Below are 23,298 nucleotides of genomic sequence, written 5' to 3'. Positions count from 1 at the left end.
TTAATTCCAAAGAGACAAACAGCAGATAATCTCTGTAACCTATTGGACATTATAGAGGAATCTAAAGACAATTTAGACCCAATGTCATTCCAGGCATCATATGTTTTTGACAGGGGTGAATAATGGAGTCTTTAACATGCCCTAAATAGTTTTGACACAGCATGTGATTACAGAGATTTATTAACCGCTTGAGGCAATGGTATGGAGGAATAGTTTGTGAGCACCTTCCTTGTTTCTCAGAAGCACTAAACTGGGATGCCCTTCATCAGCATTGCTATTTGCACTGGCTTTAGAACCCTTAGTGATCATTATCACAAGCAGAAAGAAAAGGAGTACTTGTGGCACCTTAGAGACTAACCAATTTATCTGAGCATAAGCTTTCGTGAGCTACAGCTCACTTCATCGGATGCAGCCTGTATAATCTGTAGCTCACGAAAGCTTATGCTCAAATAAATTGGTTAGTCTCTAAGGGTGCCACAAGAACTCCCTTTCTTTTTGCGAATACAGACTAACACGGCTGTTACTCTGAAACAAGCAGAAAGGACATATCAGGTGAGGGGCTGCATAAATTACTGCTGACCATGGAGACAATCCATAACAAGCAACTCAAATCACACTATCCCTGCAATCTTAAATATCATGGAAAATTCAGCACTCCAAGTTAAATCAATTCTAAATCAGAAATCGCAACATTGGCAAAAATCTGCAGTTCCGCCATGTTTACGCTTTGGGAGATTAAACGAGTAAAAAGATCTGACTCTATTAGAGCATGGGCACCAGCACCCCCTACAAGCAAGGCTGCGTAACTGTTTCCAATCTAATTTCTGAAGCTTTCACATTTTGGGTTGAAATTTTGCAGGTTTGGTCTCTGTCCAGAAGCCAAGAGTGAATACTTTTTTTCTCATTTGAGCAAAAACAGTTCAATCTTTTTTGAGCATAAGGTGAGTGGAACCAACACCACAAATATATCAGTTGTGGCAGTGGGGGCAGCTGTGACCTATCATGGAGAAGCAGAACACTCAAAAAAAGTGGGGAATAATCGCTGACTGTTAGCCTGGAACTGGCTCTCACTGAGGAGCAGCAGCTTGGCTTGTGGAGTAAACTGGTTTGGATTAGTTCCAGATCTGAGCCTTTGAAAATCGTGTTCTGTGCATGCAGAGTAGTTTTTTGTTTGTTTGGGGTTTTTTGGGTTGTATTTGTAACAGGCAGTTTAAGGAAGGATCTGCTATGCAGTCATTCATACACAGGTAGCTCAGGCCTGTTCACACTACAAGTGCTACTATGTTTTTGCAATCGCTTTGTGCCACTCCCATTTTACCTGGCTACGAGACACACTGGTTCACTGAACTGTATTCAGACAAGAGGCTTCTTGCACTACACACCCACATGTCAGCCACATTTGCCTATCTGCAACTGCCACGGCACCTAATCTTGCCTGTACCAGTGCATTCTGGGAGATCTCAATAACTCTCCTAGAATGCTTCAGGAGGCTATGCGCCCAGAGGACATGTACACAGAACAGCCACAGCAACACTTGGGTCAAATTATTCTGGGATCTCCTACTGAATAGATTGTTGGGGCGACTAGCCACCCCAGTGCCCCAGATACTGTAAACAGTGTTGTGACCCAGTTACAGGAGAGCAGCCAAGCATAAGACTAGGCTATGCACAAGGGAGCCAGGCAGAGTTAGCGGCCATGTTGCTCCCTGATATCCCGTTAAAAACATGTGTGTGTCTTTCTACATGCACAGGTGTCACATTTTGGAATACTTCTTCCTGCACCAACTGCATGGCCACAGTGAGTCAGGTATCTTGACTGACAGACGCTTTACAGAGAAACGTTCTTCTCTCTGAGTGCTACAGCAGCAAAGCTATGCTGCTGTAGTGTAGACACTTGCTACAGCAATGCAAAAGGTTTTTCTGTCAGTGTAGTGAATCCATCTCCTTGAGAAGTGGTAGGTAGAAGGATGAATTCTTCCATAGACCTACCAGTGTTTACATTGGGGCTTAACTACGTTTCTCAGGCGTGTGAGTAACATAGACAGGTCGACATATGTTTGAGGTGTAAACCAAGCTTCAGACCTGTATTTTAATCATTTTGGCAACACGCGTGTACTATACATTCTCCTACTAAGTGCTGGTCTACTCTAGAAAATTAGGTTGACCGAGTTATATTACTCAGGGGTGTGAAAAATCCACACCCAGAGAAACGTACTTAATCTGACCTAAATCCCCATGTAGACAGTGCTAATTAAATGGAAAAGACCTACATCCCAGTGTAGACAGCACTGTGCCACCGTTGCTTTTAAGTGTAGACAAACCCTAAGCAGCAGCTCAACATCTCTCCAGTGTAATCCGGAGGCTGAGGCAGTTAACTGTAAAACTACCTGTGAACTAGCAATTTTTCACAATTCTTCTGCATGGTTATCCTCATCCTGTAGCACATGGAGTATGCTTGGTTTACAGTATACTTTTCAGATAAATTACTCAGACTAATGCTGTTTGCTTGGAGTATACAGAAATAATATGGGATCATAACATTATATACACTGGGGGCAGAATTAAGGTTGCATGTTCAGCACTAATGTTATTTCCTGACTTTTTAATAATTAACTGGGCTATCTTACCACTCTAGTAACACAGCTTTCTGGGTAGGCTTTAGGAATGAAGGTGAACAAGAGACTGAACAATACAATTAGGGGTCACTGGTGCCTAGTTATACAATGGCAAGGAAGACTTTGTAAGGTAGAATCCCTTGAACCCAAGCCCAAAGGGTAAATCTAGAATAGCAAAGATGTTTTCTGCTCCATGTTTGAATGTTCTTTCTCAAATGCTGCCTCTGGTGGCTAGGGAGGCATAGTTTGTTAAGAAAGAGAAATGTATTTCAACTGTGATTTTATGAGAAATGATTTACAAAGCTTAAAACTTCCAAATGAAGTAGAAAACTACAGACTAGACTTCCAGGATCTAAAGAAATATCAAACCACTTAATTTATCACAGATAAATTTGTTATAGATCCCAGGGGTGAACTTAAAGCCATGGGCAGGGCTGACAAAGTATCTCACCCATTCAGAAGAGCATGGGGGATATATATATATATATATAGTTTTCCTTGAAAAGGGCTTTAGAGTGGGAATCCTGCTTTCAGGCAGACCAGGAACCTGTGGAACAGATTATGTAGGAGTGACAGGATGTGTTGTAAGTTTGAATCCAAGGGTGTATATTTCAAAGAATTCAAAGATTCTGTTGAGTTGTGTATCTAGGCTCTGTAGTCCATCTGAATAGAAAAGGCATTGAACACTGCTGACCTGTTTGACAGAGAAATACCTAGCTCCTCTTCCCAACATAAAAATAAAAACACAAGTCAGAGTCCTCACTAGAAGTGAACTTTCACTCCCCTATTCTCCTGTCCAACAAATCTTTCTCACACACAGCCCCCTCCTTTGCTCTCTGCACTGGCCAAGACCTGGATTTAGGTACCTTCATTTCCCTGCAGGACGGTCTTTTGTTTAAAACATGTCTCTAATATTTAAATCTACATCTACTCCCTGCTACTGGATCAGGATCAGCCACATAGTCCACTCAGCTTTAGGATTGGAAGCCAGCCTTTCACAGATGGGACTGATGCAGATGACCTTACAGGCAACCTATAAAATGTGAGGAATAGCTAATACAGGAGCAGATCTCACTTGGGGATCTAACATAAGGTCAAAAAATCTTGTCATTTACTCATTGCACAGTTCAGAAAGCTGAACATATAGAGCCTACCAGCAGCTCTCTATAAAATTTCCCTAGATGACCACCTTTCACAAACGGAAGACACTGACATATGCAGATGTGTCCATCTTCCATCCCCGGCAGGGCCTTTGAGTCATACCCTGACCTATAAAAACTTTGAATGTTAGTCACTTTCATTTTGCCTGGTGAGGTTACAGCTCTTGCTCTGAATATTCTGCTTGCAAAAATCCATTCACGCTTCATTCCCCCTTATTAATGCTCTCTGTCATGAGCCACAGTGAGGGGCGCAGGCAGGAGGGAGAGAAGGAGCCCTGGGAACATGGCTAGAACGATGCTCATTAGAAGAAAAACCTTCCCTTGTGGAGACTATCCTCAGCCAGCCATAGGGAGGCAACAGGGACAGCTGCATGTCTTGGATTACTTCCAGGTCATTTCTCTGAGATAAAGGTGCCAAGGCACAAAGCCACTGGAATTGCATCTCTGTAAAACTGGATCAAGAAGCAAGCTCAAAGCATCGTTCAAAAGCAAGTTCACATAGATGGCTCACTCTCTCACTCAGGACTTTCTCTAATGTCCATTGCAGTTGTCACAGGTAAATTACCTCTGCATGGGGAGGGCCTGACTAGATTTGCTTCTTGTCTCCCCTTCCTGGATTAAGAGTGGAGCTGGTCAAAGAACAGGGACATGATTTAGCCAAAACCTGCAGAGTTTCAGAGCTGGCTGGTCGGGGAGCCTCAACACTTCTCCCAGTGCTCTCAGGCGGAGGGAGGGCAGCGGGGTCCTTGTGGGACTCTAGATGAGAAGCAGTTACCCATCACCACTCTCTGGGTCCTATTGGAGAGGGATGATTGGAGCCACTATAGTTCTGTGTCATCCGTGGCTGCAGCTAGTCCCTGAGCAGCTTGTGGTCAGCAGCTGCATTGAAAGCTATAGCGAGGCTGAGTAGTAGGAGCATTCTATCTACTGCAGGTGTGAGGTGTCTCTGCCTGGGGAAATGTAACTCAACTAGATAAATAACCTTCATGACAAATTTGCTGAAGTATCGACAAAAATAACCTAAATCCATTTCCGAGATCCCTTCAGTAGATCAGTGTCTTTATTCTTTTTAAAGGAACTTGTTTGAAGAACTGCTGCTTAATTTAGTAACTGAAAATCCATAGCCCATTAGGAAGAAACTAATTGCAATGGCCTCTCTCCATGAATCACCTCAGCAAACAAAACAGCAAACTAATTTACTATTAATTGTTATGCACTTTGAAAGAACCATAGGTATTAACCACTTTCTTCCCTTCAGTTGTTATTTGCAAGGGCTCCATATTTATGAACTCCTGGTCCATGCAGTAATAGCCAAGAGTAAGCATTAATCAGTTGGCATACACTTTCTATTGGGTGTGCATTCTACAGAGGCTTCCCCTGGAAATGCAAACAAAGGAGGCCTGACTGCTAATCAGCAAGACAAAGAATTTTATAGATCAAGTGGTCAGAGAGCAAGGTCAGATCAGATTTAATCTTCAATGGGATTAAAGGTGATCTTCTGTTTTCCTCTGATTCTTTCCTGTAATCCTCAATACAAAACATTTTCCAGTTGCTGCTGGCCTGCCTGTGAAAACTGCAGCTGGTTTGGCTACAGGATTCAGCCAATGGAAATCCTAATCTTGGTTTCTGATAGCAGGGAGGGTGCAGTTTCATAATCATGTTTTTGGAGGGGAGGGAGAAAAGAGGAAGGAATCAATTTAGGCATGATGGGGAAAAAAACAATATGTTTAGAGAATGCAGAGTGGGAGAAGATAGTCCACCTCGTCCTACTGCTTATTTCTTGGAAACATCTGTATTCTGTGACCTTGACAATCAGCAGTCTGACCTGGTGTCATTCATATTTGAAAGCAGAAGAGTACCGTAGCCTGGAACAAACATCTAGGTAGTGTCCGGAGTAGCCTTTCCAGAGGTGTTAACCACTGCCAGTTAATTGGCAATCAGTTACCCAAACACTCCAGTGTCGACATACCCTGCCAGACTGCCCACCAGACGGGTCAGAGAGGAGAGAGATGACATGTTAGAAATGGAACTGTCATGTAATGCCACAATGGGGACCCATCTGGCAGAGCTCTGTAGGGTCCGGATAGATCCCCTACACAGACCGTTTCTTTGGTTTTGACCAGACCTCCTTTGACCAGGAGTTGCCAACTTTCTAATTTCTGAAAACTGGATCTTCCTGCCCCACCCCCGAGGCCCCACCCCCTCCACTTGCTCCTCTCCTCCCCTCCCCCTCCCTCAGCGCTTGATCCTCTCCACTCTCCGCACCCACTCCCAGCTCGGCTCCCTCTGCTCTAGGGCTGGAATGGGAGCTGCAGCCTGCTGCCTGCCTGCCCACAAGATGCAGATAGGAGGCAGCCCTGGATGAGCAGGGGCTGGCACAGGTTGATGACCCAGCGCCTCCCACCCTACCCAAGGTAACCGGATTTTTTTTTACCGGACACTGCCAGATCCCCTTTTCGAAGAGACTTTTGGGTAAAAAAACAGACCCCTGACAACTCTACCTTTGACTCTGACTAATAAATCTCATTTTAACGAGATTAGATTCTCAGAGCTGGTCTACACTGAAAACTTACCTTGTTGCTACTTCTCTGAGGGACATGAAAAATCGACACCCCTGAGAGATGTAGCTATGCCAGTCTAGTCCCTGGTGCCGACAGTGCTGGGTTGACAGAAGAATTCTTCCACTGACCTAGGTGCCGCCTCTTGGGGAGGTGGGTTAATTACGTCCCATCACCGGAGTGAGTGTCTACCCGGAAGCACGACAGTGGCACAGCCGCAGCTGTGACGTTTCGCTGGAGCATCTGAAGTGTAGAAACAGCCTCAGGCTCTCCAGGAAGGCTACACCGAATGCCTCAGGGGCAAGACAGTGATGGAAATGTATCCAGCGCAGCTGGGCCATTTTTTAATTTTCCGCGGGCGGAAATTTTTTGACAGAAATGAAAAAAAACCCTTTTGTTTTTGGTAATTTCCCTCCCCCGGAAATTCTGACTTTTCACCAAAACCACAAAATCCAGACCTTTCTGGCTAAAACTTGGAGTTGCAGTGCTTCATGGGAGTTGTACTTTGCTCCTTGTGTCCCCACTTTGCCCCGCTTGACTACATCTCCCATAATGCACCCTGGTCTCCCCTTTAGGTGAGGGAATGATTTGCATCATGCAATTTCTGGCTACGGTGCATTACAGGAGATGAAATCCAGCTGCCAGGGAATCCCGGCTCATAGAGAAGAAACTTTCCATGGAAAAAATGAAATTTTCAGCAGAAAGCAAAACTTTTTTTGCTTAAATTTTGTTTAATTGAAAATCCAATTTTCCATCAAAACACAGTTTTGACCAATAAATTCCAATCCGCCCTTGTGTCCGGAGCCTGCCCTGCTGAGGATTTCAGATCACATGGAACACTGAGTCCTCTCCCAGAAGGTGTGCTGCTAGCTCATGCTGTCTTCCGTGGTGATAACCAATGGTGATAGCGAACTCCCCATCTGAAATGGACTGTGGGGCAAATTTCCCCCACCCTATGCCATGCATGCTCCTAGGGCCGCAGACCCTGTGCTCCGTTGGGTCTCATTCATTGCTCTGCTATTGTTCCTTAAAGGGACAAACTGCTAATTCCAAAATGGGCATCAGTACCTCAGAACCCCCAGTGCAACTAGCCCCTCTGAGCTAAGCAGCCCATCTTTCCCACCCCACCTAGGCATGCATAACCCAGCAGAGTAACAGGGTGAGAGTCCAGAACTGTGTCCCTTTCCTCAGGCTTGGGATGGGGCAGAGCTCTAGATGCAGGAGCGGGGACCTCTCTGGAGTGGGTCTGACACTTGCCCTCGTGCTAGGAAAGGTGCTGCTGGGGCAGGGGAGGGAGGTGTCTCCTTGGCAGTGGGGGGTGGGGCGGTGCTGCACTCCATCAGACATCAATGTGATTCAGCCGGAGAGGAGGTAGTAGGGGAACAAGGAAGCTTGTCATGAACCAACTAGGTTAGTAACCTGACCCCTCCCTGTCTAGGCTCTGGACTCTGGTGCCTGACAACTGCAATGAGCTAGCTGAAGTACTGAGGGGAGTGGGGTGTGTCACAGTGGACCACAGCATCTTCCAGGTTTCCCTTTGTCCCCGACATGACTTCTATTCTGAGGGGATGGGTATCAGAGGGCACAGAGCTGGCAGAGCCCACTTCAGTCACCTACAGGGCCTCATACCATGGCTCTTTGGCTGTATATGCCATACTGTACCATTCTTTTAAATGACTCTTTAAAAGGCTCAGTTTGGAGGGTGCACAGTCATAGCACAGACAGGGTTCAAAAGGGGTTTTGCCCCAGTGTATATAGCAGGGTTGAATGCCTTAGCATGACTGCCAGTGACTTCCACACAACAGTGCCACGGGCGTGTGCATAGGGCAAAGGGATGGCTAGGTGTCCCCCCTCACACGCCAAAGGCCTGGGAAACTGGGCTTATGCTCATGCCACCATCAGAAGACTCTGCTGGGACGGATTAGGACAGGCCAATGGTTTGAGGTGCAGTAAGAACAGACAAACTCTTGCAGAGAACAAAATGCACTCGTTTATTGACAGGCTGGAGTATGACACTTGCTCATCCGTGCATCGTCAGTGTGTTTCCCAAACACGCTCTCACTTGCATTGTCACCTCCCACTAAGTCAGCCTTTTCATTGTTTTCAAACAAAAAAATCCCCTTCATTTTGTGAGGAAAATGATGAGACTGCTCGGCCTAAGCAGATGCTGTTTCTTTTGTTTCCCACAAGGTTTCAATAGTTTTGCAAAGGGGCCAGGTACGTCAAATATTTACTGATAATCGTGGCAAGAGGCCTGCCGATTGATGGGCGAGTGTTAGCAGCTGAAATAGGACAGCCGCAGAATTACAGAGGAACCGGCTTGTTGGAAAGGGCTCTCCTGGGTCACGTAGCATCTCCTCCTTCACTAGGGAAGGATGTTCTCATCTGCGCTTATTGTAAACAGTCTTGCTACTTTGCTTTCAGACACCTCCCATATTGATGCCTCCATTGCATCTACATCCCTTGGCAAATGCTGTTCGACCTCCCTCCTGGAATAGGACCAACTTCAACTGAAACCCATCCTGCTTTAATTCCAGACCACTGGTCCGGCTTACATTCCCCACCCATTTCACCACCTTCAACCTCTGCCCCTTTTATGTCATTCCCTTTCAAGCACTTCCAGTTATCACTCACCCATTGTCCCTGCTTCTTCAAGCTGCACGTATTCATTTGCCTTCATCTCTCTTTTGTTAGGCCATGAGCTCCAATCCTCTCACCATCTTTATCACTCTGCTTCTCATTCTCTCTAGTGTCTCAAATGTAGTCGTATAATTATACACACTCAAAATACATCAAGAGAACATTATCAAGGTTGCAAAGTCAGGCACTCAGCAGCGGAGAGATGCCAGAATTAAGGTTCCCTGTGCAACTTTAATTCTGCTCCCTTGTGCATATGCACGATAATATAGTCTTTGATTACATTATCACATGCTATTTTTTCCATAGGACTCCTGCCTCATTCAGTGCACAGAATAGATGGTGCTCACTCAATGAGCAGCTTTTCAATATCTCACGTTATCCACATTCTTCAAGGTGTTGCCCCTGCCTTACTTTTTGCGCACTGTTCAAACCCTGCTCTGGAGACAAAATTATTAATTTTTCATGGCACTCATCACTACAGTATCCAATCCTCCTGTAAGAGGAGTGGTGGTGATATCTTACAGGTGGCGGGCTGAAGCACAGATTAACATCAAAAGCCTCCACTAAAGATTGGTGACACAAAATGAGAAATCTAGGACTGGATTTTTGAGATCACTTAGCATTATACAGCACTTTATATGCTCAAAGCCTAGCTCCTATTGACTTCAGTCATAGCTGTGAGCACTCAGCACTTCAGACCCCAGGGTCTCAAGTCAGGTACCCAGAAAATGAGGAACACACAGTTAGTGACCACCTGTGAAAAGTTTGGTTTATGTGACTTGCCCAGAATCACATAGGAGCTCTGTGGTAAAGACAGGGACAGAATCCAGTTCTCCAGGGCAGTATTCAACTACCTTCATCATCCAACCATCCCTTCTCTTTCTGCAGCCTCCTGCCTCATTCACTAGAAGTTATCCAACGTCTGCAACAAACGACAACAGCCTCCTTCACCATATATCCTTGATTCATCCCCAGAACAGGTCCATTCTGTGCACTGAATGAGGCCAGGGGCCTGTGGAAAAACTAGTATGTGATCATGTAATTAAAGATGGTGTCATGATGCACATGCACAAGGGGGTAGAATTAAGGTTGCCCGAATTCTGACATTTCCTAACTTTTGAGTGCTTGACTTTGCAACCACAATAATGATCTCCGTGTAAATGTCCTAGGTTTTTAAAACAGAAAACTGAAAAGGTATAACCACCTGGCTCATCAGCAGGGCTGGAACCTTTAGATCCACTGCACAGACCTCTGCCACTTGAACTAAGAGTAACTGATAGTAATAGTAGGTTGTCATCCTCTGTGTGGACCAGCCACTAGAGAGAGGTGAGCCATAAACTTTGCCAGTGGGTTTCACAGATATTTGCTGACTGCAGAGAAATAGTGAGACGCAGGAATTTTGGGTTTCATTCCAGATTCTAGAGCCAAGTGTGCTTTAATGGGCTCAGACTTCTGCCTCTTTCCCTCAAACTTGACCCCTTCTGCCCCAGCCTGTCCCTGTACCACTCCTGTCTCTTCCTCATTCCTGGGCCATCATCTCAGCTACCATCATTCTCCTTGACTACCAAGTCCCAGGAGTCTGATCCCCATCTCAGTCTCTTTGCCCAGCTATTCCTAGTCTCAGTCTCCCCCAACTATTACTAGTCCCAGTCTTCCTCCTTTGCAGTCCCTGTCACCTTGCCCAGCAATTCCCTGTATCCCCTCCACCCCCACCCTCCCAAGCTCCTTTGTGTGACACTGAGGTCAATTGGTACTAGCTGGGAAAGGAGCCACTGCTCTGTGTCAAGGCTCCTAACAGCCCTGCCAAACTCACTACACCTAGCACACTGCTTTCCTAGTATTTATCCAGAGAGAATATAATGTAAGATAGCTAACAAAAGGTTATGTCATCCTGATCTTCATAATCATTGCAATATTTATGAAGTCATGTATGAAATTTGTGTCCACAACAAAGCTGACAAACAGGTTTTGGGTCAGACAAAGGATGCTGAGTGACCTAATTTGGTATTTTCCAAACAGTGGGTTGTCGGAAGTTTCTAGATTAGTTGTCACATCCAGGGTTGAATTAACCCATTCCTGGGCCCTGGCCTAGGCAAACACATACTTCTCCCAGCCTGGTGCGGAGGGGTAACCGGGCCAAACCTGAGTGGTGCTGAGACCCCATGAACCAGGCCACAATACCTGGAGTGGGGCATCTGGCTGAGCACTGTGGGACAGGAGCTGCCATGGCCGGATGAGTGCAGAGGGGGCGAGGTCAGGACTAGTGTTGTGATGCCAGGGCAAAGGATGCATTTATAGAATGCTGGGTCACAGAAAGAGACAAAAGGCAGTGGGGGGGGGTCGCTTTTGTAAAAAGATTGGGAACCACTTCGTAAGTGATATATCCCAATACAGCACTGGCTTGACTCTGCTAGAGCTTCACACTGTGAGATCATGTGCCATTCATTACCCCCAGCCCTCATCAGCCCCCTCCAGTGCTAAGTTTGCCAGGCATCCGGTTTTCAACCGGAACGCCCGGATGAAAAGCGACTCTGGCGGCCCCGGTCAGCACCGCTGACTGGTCCATTAAAATTCCAGTCAGTGGTACAGCAGGGCTAAGGCAGTCTCCCGGTCCTCCCTGGCTCCATGCAGCTCCCAGAAGCAGTCGGCATGTCCCTGCGGCCCCTAGGCACAGGGGCAATCAGGGAACCTCCACGTGCTGACCCCGCCCCGAGCACTGGCTCTGAAGCCCATTGGCCAGGCCAATGGGATCTGCGGGGGCAGCACCTGCAGAAGGGGGGCAGCATGCACAGTGCAGAGCTGCCTGGCCGTGCCTCCACCTACGGGCCAGACATGCCAGCTGCTTCCAGGAGACATGCGGAGCCAGGGCAGGCAGGAAGTCTGCCTTAGTCCCTCTGAGCCATGGACCAGGAGCTGCCTGAGGTAAGCGCCGCCCGGCTGGAGCCCTCACCCTGACCCCCCTGCCCCAGGTTGGAACTCCCTCCTGCACCCTAACTCCCTCCCAGACCCTACACTCCGCACCCCCTCCCACACTGCTGTCCCAGACCTGAGCCCCCTTCTGCAATCCAAAGCCCTTGGCTGCTGCCCAGAATCCCCTCCTGCACGCCAAACCCCTCATCCCTGGCTCCACACCAGAGTTCACACCTGCAGCCAGAGCCCTCACCCCACCACACCACAACCCTCTTCCCCAGCCCAGTGAAAGTGAGTGAGGGTGGGGGAGAGTGAGCAATGGAGGGAGTGGGGATGGAGTAAATTGGGGCGGGGCCTCAGAGAAGGGGTGGGGCAGGATAGGGCCTTGGGGAAGGGCAGGGGGCGGGGCAAGGATGTTCAGTTTTGTGCAATTAGCAAGTTGGCAACCCTATACAGTGGCCCAGCCCAGCCATGACGGTTATCAGGATTCTATAATCAGTTAGCGACATAGACACCATTGTGATGTTACACCCCATATTCTTCATAGAAATATGGTTATGATATGAATATGGCATAACTAAGACATGCTTTATGCAAGACGGGTCATGTGAGGTATCATTGGAAAGGTTATGATTTACTGAATGTATTTATCCAATTTGTATGCATGTATTATTTCTGTATCTGAAGTTAGGAATATTGTCTATTTAACAATTACAACTGTGTGTGTACTTGGGAAAGCAATGAGTCTTAAAGGGCCATTAGGAAAAAACAATGAACCTTCGAAGATGTGGATCTCCCATCTTCCCTGAAGTTCCTTCCTGTGGACATTTGCAAATAAACCTTGTTTCATGGTTGCTTTGACACTGCAAGGTCAGGTGATAAGGTCACCTGGTACAGAATACCACCTGGGACATTACTGGTACTTTTCCACTGGGAAACGAAGGCTTCCCGCCTTATGTAAATTCTATTTAAGGCTGGGAAGCAAGGCAATTGGGACTCTCCATTTGCCTGCCGACCCGAGAAGGAAGACGGCTGAAAGCTTCCGAAGAAACCAAGGAACTAAGCTATGGGAAGGCAAGGGATGAGTCCAGGCTGAGAACAGGGGTCTAGCCTGTAAAGAGATATAACTGGAACTCTGAGCTACAGAAACTCTACAAACTACCTAAACAACATTTAGGGTGCAAAATTACTATGTTTAACCTGTTTCTGTAGTGTATTATGCTTAGTTTGCGTGTTTTGTTTTATTTGCTCAATAAATTTGCTTTGTTCTGCTTGCTATCCCTTATAATCACTTAAAATATATCTTTTATAGTTTATAAACTTGTTTTTGTTTATTCCAAAACCCAGTTTGTGGAATTCATATCTTGGGGGAGAGAGGGCGCAAAAAGCTATGCATATCTCTCTCCACACTGAGGGAGAGGGTGAATTTTTATGAGATTGCGCTGTGCAGATATTTCTACACAGCGCGAGACAATATTATTTTGGATTTATACCCCAAAGGAGGAGCTGATTTCAGTCGGTCTCTGCAGCTGGATGTGTGTGTGCTCGTGTGTGTGTGCGTGCGTGCGCACGCTGGAGAAGGCTTGAGAGCCTAGCACAGCAAAAACAGGGTTAGGAAACCCAGGCTGGTGGAAAGGGTGGGCTCAGTGAGACCCCAGCACATCAGGTGGTGCCCCAGAAAGGGGGGTCCAACCCATCACAACTGTAACCACCCACAAGCAACACAGGCCTGTCTGTGTCCATGCAGCAGCACTCAAATTCCAAATAGCACAGAATTCCTTCTTCTTTCGTACTTCCCCACTTGAGCCCTGAGCCCACATGTGGGCCCTGTACTCTCACAGTGCCCCACTGCAATAGCGGGTGTTCACATGTGCACATCACCTTGTAGGATCGGGATTGGAAGGTGTTCCCCCTGCAACTATCTACACTACCTCTCATCTCATTGATTGTTGCTTGTTTGTCCTCTAACAGGGGTGTTTTACGATACGGTCTCTCCAGCTCTCACTGCATACGGGTTTCTGCTTCCTCCACAGCACTTACAAAGGCAGTTAAGAGCAGAGACTCCAGTGCAGACCCCATGCTGCTTACTCCATACTCCTCTCCACAGTACAGTTATAATTATTCGTTTATGTTCCATCAGCCACTTCCATTTTCCCTCCTCCAGACAAACTATCTTCTCCCGAGAAATTGTCTCAGACACTTTACCGGCTCACAACTCTAGCTATATTGGGCCAGACTGGCCCAACCTGGGGCAAGGAGATGTAAACTACACCTCCCTGTGTCAACTAATCCCCCTACACCCTGAGAGGATGACGCACCCACAGTGGTCAGGCAGTGCATGCCCCCATTCATCACTGACACCGTCCACCTCCCAACATCCAGCTGCCATGGGAGAATTGCACAGAACAATCTCGGTTAGAGGGAACGTGCTATTAAGCTACCTCCCCCATAGCTAGTGCAGTTTGCTCATTGTAATATAGTATTTACCAGCAGTCTGTCCTGCCTAGATTTAAATTAATCAAGGTATGGGGTTTCTGCCATTGCCCTTGGGACACCATCCTGCAGCCTCATTCATCTCACGCCAGGGCTTTCCCCTGCATGATCCCTTTCCAAATTTCACCCCGTTGCCCCCCAATCATCACCCCAAATAACCCCTCTCCCCCATTCAGGGTTCCCATGCTGCAGGCAGGTATCACGCCCCCAATGCACACACCCCTCAGCCAGCACGGACCCCCGCTCTATGAAGCATTGCCACCACGTACCTCCACCTGCTGGCAGATCTGTATCAGCTTGGCCATCTGGTTTTCGAGTTCGCTATTGCGTTTAACCAGGTTGGTGAGGTTCGTCTCCAGGGTTTGCTGCCAGCACAGAAACGGGAAGGAATGAAGGGAAAAAAAGAAAGAAAGAGAGCGTAAGCATCAGCAGAGCTGGAGAACCAGCTCCATGGATTATGAACATCTCAGAACATTATTGATGACAAAACACACACACATTAACGGCTTTGGGCACTGGCAGCTTCCACCCGGGCCATATGCAGCTACCACAGAATGCTGGAATGCTGCTTCATGTAGAAGAGGGAGGCACAATAATCTGCTTCTAAGCCAAAGTTAATGTTATTTCATTATCCCAGGTTGACAACTACAGTAACTTTCATGGGTGGCTAGAGGGCAGCACAGTACAAGTGGCCCACAGGGTTTGGCAATGCAGCCTGCACCCTTAAAGGTCATCAGCACAGAGGAGGGACTGTGTTTGTGCCTCCTCCGGAGGCACCTCCTGGAATTTGGGAGGTGGGTTTTTAACCCTGCCTTGATTTTTTTTTTCTTTTTGTCTTTTAATGTACAAAACTGAGTCTGACTCCCCTGACTTTCCTGGAAAACTCTATGCACATCAGAAGAACTTATTCCAACTCTTGCAATTTCCCCATGATATTAGGGGTATTTCTAAAGCCCCAGCTCCTGGAGTCATGAAATTATATAAGGTTTTTTTTAAACACATAAATTTCTAATCGTTGGTGTTGCAGAACAAAGCTGAAAAACATGACCCCTATAGGCTCAAAAACCAGAAGGCAAATAAAAAGAACACCATATTTTTAAAATGTCGTGGTTTTTTTGGGACCTGGCACGTGATTTAAAATAATTGGGGTTGGCAGCTCTGTTATGACATCAAAAGATGCTGAGCATGGGAAACTGAAGTGAGAGTCAAGACACTAAACACACTGCACTTATGTTAATAGCTACAGTATACAACTCCAATGTCCTGCTCACACCTGGAAGAAAAAGATGTTAAAGATACATCTCCCCATCTTTCCTCCCTTTCAACTGCAGGCAGAGGAATCTCACATTGTTACCAAAGAGTCCTTCAATAAAAACAGGGCAGACCAGACTTTATATTCCTCATATTTCCAAAGTAAAAAGCAAACAGTTTTTTGTTAAATAGCTTCAGGCTCCTTGGAACATTATAAAACCCATAAAAATCACACACTTATTTTCCCCACCTTTCACAGAGCAATACATATAGGTAGGCTTGGCAGAATTCAATTTCCTTTTTTTTTATAATTTTGACACAATGTGTATTGATAAGCATTTTTTTTCATTTTTATTTATTTAAATTTTCACAGTTGTAGAAAACTGTAACAGCAACAGAGTATGGGGAGGGGAGGCAATTATTATTTAATTACTTTAGACCGCCGAGATTCAAAAAGTTAAAGCTTTGCAACCATTAAAACACAAATTGTCTACATAATGTGTCAAATATATAAAGTAAATACTCTTAAATCAAACTCTAATAAGTTCTCAAGCAGCATTTTTCTTACTTTGCCGATCTGTAAATTTTTATTGTTATCAATGAAAATATTTTTCGTCAGTTGGGTGTGTATGGTATTGACATTTATTGACATTTGCCGATAAAAATCTAATCCTTCCAAGCCTACCTCTAGGCTACTCAGGTAAAGACAGAGTACTGCACGCTCAGATTTGTAGTTTTCATGGTTTGCAGTTTTCGGAGATGCGGAAGACTGCAATCTGTGCCGATTGAGACAAGTGCAGTGTATCTCTTGAGGCTGTTGACAAGTTGCCAATGAGTCCCTAGCTGGACATTGTTCAGACAACTCTTCTTTTAGCAGCACCAGATGCTATTCTGCATCCAGTTTTCAATTGGGAAACCTGTCCGATATGAATAAACTACTCTATTTTCCATCCATTCTCTCCCCTCCTCATCCTGTGTCTGTTATTGAGATAAAAGGCTCCTGGGAGAAAAGTTGTGGCCTCAGCGACATAACTACAAGCTGTCTTCATTTCTGTTCCCAATTCCCCAATCGGACTAGCATTTTGTTCTTGGTAAATTACAATTTAATAACAGAAAGCAGGATTTCAACTAAAGCAGATAGAGATTCCCGAGAGATTGTTTATTTTGATGGCTATGCCGACATTTTGACTGGTCACTTTGGATTCTCTCGACATCCCGTTATAAGCCCTTCAGACCCTTTAATCCTCTTGTATTTATAAAGAGCTAGAGGTTAACATTTTCAAAGTGCAATGTACGGTGAGGGGACTGTTTGATTCCTGTCCAGCACCTAGACAGCCTTGTACTGACGCTGCTGTGTCAAGGGATGGAATTGAGATGGGACACTGGAAACCCAAATGTTGTCTTTTCTTTGACTAATTGAAAGGGTGGGCCCAAAAGCAAGGGAAATCTTTTCTGAAATGGGACCAGTGAACAGGAGATGGAGAGAGATTTTTATTTTCTAAGTAAGCATGAGGAAGTTTAAAGCAGTGTAGCAAGCGCGTACGCAGTGTGCTGTAAGACGCTTCAAAACTTGGACAGAGAAAACTCGGGTTGGCAGATGGGTAAATACAACAAACTTTGATCTTAACACACTCTGAAGTGTTATGCTGCTATGCTGCTCCCCGATCCAATGGAGATGCAGCATTGTAGAAGGCTTACAGCCCCTAGCCAGAGTGTGCACCTTGGTCAATCTGTCTAGCCACAGTCTCGAATGTCAGAAATACAAACACAACCCTCGCACCACCACACCCACAAAACTGCACTCTCAGCTATAATTATTTATGGTTTGTAATGCAGTGGCACCTAAGAGCCCATTGTGCAAGGCACTGTACAAACATAGAACAAAAAGACAGTGGTGTAAATCCAGAGTAAATCCACTGGCTATAGATTTACCACGGCGCAAGAGCAAAAGCCAGCCCACATTCTCTCCCAGGGGACTTTCTGACTCCCTAGGGTACATGCCAACCCCTACATTAGATGAACTCTTTGTCAAATTTCTGAAGGAGGGTTGTTAATATTATAGAGAAAGAAAAAAGTCAATTGTGGCTAACCACAACTAGAAAGTTTTGTGTGGAAGCCTGGGCCATTTAGATGAACTGAGACAGTTTGCAATCATGCTTCCACTTGCTGCCTATTACGCTAAATGCTGGTTTGCTGCCACATCGGTCCTGGTGTGCTGGTTGATGTAATATTTATGGAGAGGAATGCAATCTAACAGACATGGGAGCAGCTAGAAAAGAGCCCATCTGAAACTATTTCAATATCTGTGGACACACAGTGGACTTGTGCTTTTGGATATCAATAATTTAAATGACATCACATTTCCATTAAAATATGTGATTCCACTAAGAGAAAATGTTTTATAACAAAGTGCTCACAACCTGTTGCAATACGTGTCATGAAAATGATACCCTATTAATATTTGAAACTTCAGAGCCGAAAAAGAATCCCTGTGGTGTTTTATTCATACTTGGCTTGGAACTGCAGCCCATAGCTCCCAGCAAGACTCTAACAGTCCCATAAACAAGGATTCCCTCTGCATGCACATATAATTCTGGGGCTGGTTAGCCAATGGAACTTGAATCACAGTCATAAAATACAGGCACATCATTAATTCCTGAAACCCAGTGGCTCCTAAAATATTCAGAGCTCATTTGCAATCCTGCGAATTGCTAGCCAATGGCTGATAAAGCATAATATAGAAATAGGATTGAAAAATGACAGGAAACTCAGGCAGCTTTCATTAAGCTGAAAATGCTATGCAAAACAAACCTACGTTGATAATGAAAAAGCCAGCTGTTAACAGTTTTTGCCACTGTTTTCTTATAGCTCAATATTATTAAACATAATTTGAATAAAGAACTGAGCATTTAACTTGCTAATTATCTTTCTCATCGTTGACTTGGCTACACTGGAGTTTCTGCGCTGAAATGGGGGTTGATCTTCTTTAATGGTCTAATGCTGTTGAAGAGCAAGGAGGGTGGGCGAAATGAGTTTTCCGTTAAAGACTTCATTACATTAAATCCTTCAAATAGCTGTTCAGGAATCCAGGATCTACAGCTAAGAACATAAGAATGGCCATGCTGGGTCAGACCAAAGGTCCATCTATCCCAGTATCATGTCTACCAACAGTGGCCAATGTCCCAGAGGGAATGAACAGAACAGGTAATCACCAAGTGATCCATCCCCTGTCGTCCATTGTCAGCTTCTGGAAACTGTTGTCTTTCTTCCTAAGAGATTGTGTGTGTCCTCTAAAGCATTCATAACACTTTATATTGAGCAGGCATCAATTCATTAAGTATTCTCTGATATTAAAATGACTTTCCCGGCCCTAAGAATGTACTAAATAAAAAGATCTTTTTGATACTCCTGTTCTTCAAACTATCTTTGCTGAAAGACAGGGCTGACCATTGCTAGTACCGGGACTAGGATAGTAAATGAAAATGCAAAAATAGGTTGCTTCTGTTTAATTTGCTGAAAAACAAAAAGAAGTTCTAATATACCTGAAGTCCTAATTATACCAGGTAGTTATTATATCTATAATTACAGAAATTATAATTTCTGTTTAACTCTTATTTTCCCATGCTCTATTTTTCCTGAACAAGAGTGCCTATAGAACTCAAAAGTTTGTCTCTTTCACCAACAGAAGCTGGTCCAATAAAAGATATTAAGTCACCCACCTTGTCTCTATAATTTTCCAAAGCATTTACTTCCTGACCCGAAATATTCCTGTCTTGGTCCCTGCACAACAGTGATCTTTTGCAGTGGGGAAAGGCGGAGCAGCAACAGCATGAGTATGAGCAAAATTCCTTTGGCCCAAAATAGGTAGATTTAATTTAAATTAAAAATGATAACCATACTTCCTCTCTGCATCCGACCCCCAACAAAAACTGCAGAAGCTTGGACCTTGGCATGGACATAGTCATAGAATCAAACCATAGAATGTCAAGGTTGGAAGGGAACTCAGGAGATAATCTAGTCCAACCCCCTGCTCAAAGCAGGACCAATCCACAACTAAATCACCCCTGCCAGGGCTTTGTCAAGCCTGACTTTAAAAACCTTTAAGGAAGGAAATTCCACCACCTCCCTGTGTAACCCATTCCAGTGCTTCACCACCCTCCTAGTGAAAAAGTTTTTCCTAATATCCAACCTAAACCTCCCGCACTGCAACTTGAAACCATTACACCTTATTCTGTCATCTGCTACCACTGAGAACAGTCTAGATCCATCCTCTTTGGAACCCCCTTTCAGGTAGTTGAAAGCAGCTATCAAATCCCCCCTTACTCTTCTCTTCTGCAGACTAAACAATCCCAATTCCCTCAGCCTCTCCTCATAAGTCATGTGTTCCAGTCCCCTGATCATTTTTGTTGCCCTCCGCTGGACGCTTTCCAATTTTTCCACATCCTTCTTGTAATGTGGGGCCCAAAACTGGACTCAGTACTCCAGATGAGGCCTCACCAATGTCAAATAGAGAGGAATGATCACAACCCTCAATCTGCTGGCAATGCCCCTAGTTATACAGCCCAAAATGCCATTAGCCTTCTTGGCAACAAGGGCACACTGCTGACTCATATCCAGCTTCTCATCCACTATAACCCCTAGGTCCTTTTCTGCAGAACTGCTGCCTAGCCATTCGGTCCCCAGTCTGTAGCAGTGCATGGGATTCTTCCGTCCTAAGTGCAGGACTCTGCACTTGTCCTTATTGAACCTCATCAGATTTCTTTTGGCCCAATCCTCTAATTTGTCTAGGTCCCTCTGTATCTGTCATAAATATAAAGGAAAGGGTAACCACCTTTCTGTATACAGTGCTATAAAATCCCTCCTGGCCAGAGGCAACATCCTGTTACCTGTAAAGGGTTAAGAAGCTCAGCTAACCTGGTTGGCACCTGACCCAAAGGACCAATAAAGGAACAAGATATTTTCAAATCTTTGGGGGAGGGGGGAGGTGTGGAAAGGCTTTTGTTTTGTGCTCTTTGTTTTACGTGGTGGTTCTCTCTTCGGACTGAGAGAAGCCAGACAGAAATTCATCTTCTCTAACCCATCCTAATCCAAGTCTCCAATATTGCAAACAGTATAGGTAAGCCAGGCAAGGCGGATTAGTTTATCTTTTGCTTTATGTGAATTTTCCCTGTGTTAAGAGGGAGGTTTATTCCTGTTTTCTGTAACTTTAACGTTTTGCCCAGAGGGGAATCCTCTGTGTTTTGAATCTGAATACCCTGTAAAGTATTTTCCATCCTGATTTTACAGAGGTGATTCTTTTACCTTTTCTTTAATTAAAATTCTTCTTTTAAGGACCTGATTGATTTTTCATTGGTTCTTAAGATCCAAGGGTTTGGGTTTGTGTTCACCTGTACAAATTGGTGAGGATTCTTATCAAGCCTTCCCCAGGAAAGGGGGTGTAGATCTTGGGGGGATATTTTGGGGAAAGATGTCTCCAAGTGGTCTCTTTCCCCGTTCTTTGTTTAAAATGCTTGGTGGTGGCAGCATACTGTTCAAGGACAAGGCAAAGTTTGTACCTTGGGGAATTTTTTAACCTAAACTGGTAAGAATAAGCTTAGGGGATCTTTCTTGCACGTCCCCACATCTGTACCCTAGAGTTCAGAGTGGGGAAGGAACCCTGACAGTATCCTATCCCTACCCTCCAGCGTATCTACCACTCCTCCCAGTTTAGTGTCATCTGTAAACTTGATGAGGGTGCAGTCCACGCCATCTTTCAGATTATTAATGAAGATATTGAACAAAACCGGCCCCAGGACCGACCCTTGAGGCACTCCACTTGATACCGGCTGCCAACTAGACATGGAGCCATTGATCACTACCCTGTTTGCCCGACGATGTAGCCAACTTTCTATCCACCTTATAGTCCATTCATCCAGCCCATATTTCTTTAACTTGCTGGCAAGAATACTGTGGGATATCGTATCAAAAGCTTTGCTAAAGTCAAGGAATAACACATTCACTGCTTTCCCCTCATCTATAGAGCCAGTTATCTCGTCACAGAAGGCAATTAGATTAGTCAGGCATGACTTGCCCTTGGTGAATCCATGCTGACTGTTCCTGATCACTTTCCTCTCCTCTAAGTACTTCAGAATTGATTCCTTGAGGACCTGCTCCATGATTTTTCCCGGTACTAAGGTGAGGCTGACTGGCCTGTAGTTCCCAGGATCCTCCTCCTTCTGTTTTTAAAAGATGGACACTACATTAGCCTTTTTCCAGTCATCTGGGACCTTCCCCAATCGCCATGAGTTTTCAAAGATAATGGCCAATGGCTCTACAATCACATCCGCCAACTCTTTTAGTACTCTCGGATGCGGCGCATCCGGCCCCATGGACTTTTGCTCGTCCAGCTTTTCTAAATAGTCCCGAACCACTTCTTTCTCCACAGAGGGCTGGTCACCTCCTCCCCATGCTGTGCTGCCCAGTGCAGTAGTCTGGGAGATGACCCTGTTCGTGAAAACAGAGGCAAAAAAAGCATTGAGTACATTAGCTTTTTCCACATCCTCTGTCACTAGGCTGCGCCCTCATTCAGTAAGGGGCCCACACTTTCCTTGGCTTTCTTCTTGTTGCCAACATACCTGAAGAAACCCTTCTTGTTACTCTTAACATCCCTTGCTAGCTGCAACTCCAAGTGTGATTTGGCCTTCCTGATTTCACTCCTGCATGCCTGAGCAATATTTTTATACTCCTCCCTGGTCATTGGTCCAATCTTCCACTTCTTCTAAGATTCTTTTTTGTGTTTAAGATCAGCAAAGATTTCACTGTTAAGCCAAGCTGGTTGCCTGCCATATTTACAATTCTTTCTACACATCGGGATGGTTTGTTCCTGGAACCTCAATAAGGATTCTTTAAAATACAGCCCGCTCTCCTGGACTCCTTTCCCCCTCATGTTATTCTCCCAGGGGATCCTGCCCATCAGTTCCCGGAGGGAGTCAAAGTCTGCTTTTCTGAAGTCCAGGGTCCGTATTCTGCTGCTCTCCTTTCTTCCTTGTGTCAGGATCCTGAACTCAACTAGATCATGGTCTCTGCCTCCCAAGTTCCCATCCACTTTTGCTTTCCCTACTAATTCTTCCTGGGTTGTGAGCAGCAGGTCAAGAAGAGCTCTGCCCCTAGTTGGTTTCTCCAGCACTTGCACCAGGAAATTGTCCCCTACACTTTCCAAAAACTTCTTGGATTGTCTGTGCACCGCTGTATTGCTCTCCCAGCAGATATCAGGGTAATTGAAGTCTCCCATGAGAACCAGGGCCTGAGATCTAGCAACTTCAGTTAGTTGCTGGAAGAAAGCCTTGTCCACCTCATCCCCCTGATCCAGTGGTCTATAGCAGACTCCCACCACAACATCACCATTGTTGCTCACACTTCTAAACTTAATCCAGAGACTCTCAAGTTTTTCTGCAGTTTCATACCAGAGCTCTGAGCAGTCATACTGCTCTCTTACATACAATGCAACTGCCCCTCCTTTTCTGCCCTGCCTGTCCTTCCTGAACAGTTTATATCCATCCATGACAGTAATCCAGTCATGTGAGTTAACCCACGAAGTCTCTGTTATTCCAATCACATCATAATTCCTTGACTGTGCCAGGACTTCCAGTTCTCCCTGCTTGTTTCCCAGGCTTCTTGCATTTGTGTATAGGCA

At 45.3% G+C, this 23,298-nt stretch overlaps 1 protein-coding gene across 4 annotated transcripts in view; it reads right to left on the bottom strand.

Annotated features, from left to right (window-relative positions):
• MID2 (midline 2) overlaps nucleotides 1-23,298 on the bottom strand; it is a 337,379-nt gene that overhangs the window by 106,135 nt on the left and 207,946 nt on the right. For all 4 annotated transcript variants that reach the window (XM_075132350.1, XM_075132351.1, XM_075132349.1 and 1 more), the window contains one exon: nucleotides 14,645-14,740. In XM_075132350.1, coding sequence (XP_074988451.1) covers nucleotides 14,645-14,740 — 96 coding nt within the window. The remainder of the gene's footprint in view (nucleotides 1-14,644; nucleotides 14,741-23,298) is intronic.

This window comes from Caretta caretta, chromosome 9 (genome assembly GCF_965140235.1).
Source record: "Caretta caretta isolate rCarCar2 chromosome 9, rCarCar1.hap1, whole genome shotgun sequence".
Lineage (NCBI taxonomy): Eukaryota > Metazoa > Chordata > Testudines > Cheloniidae > Caretta > Caretta caretta.
Note: the sequence above shows the minus strand (reverse complement) of the source record. Positions and strands in the feature narration are given on the sequence as shown.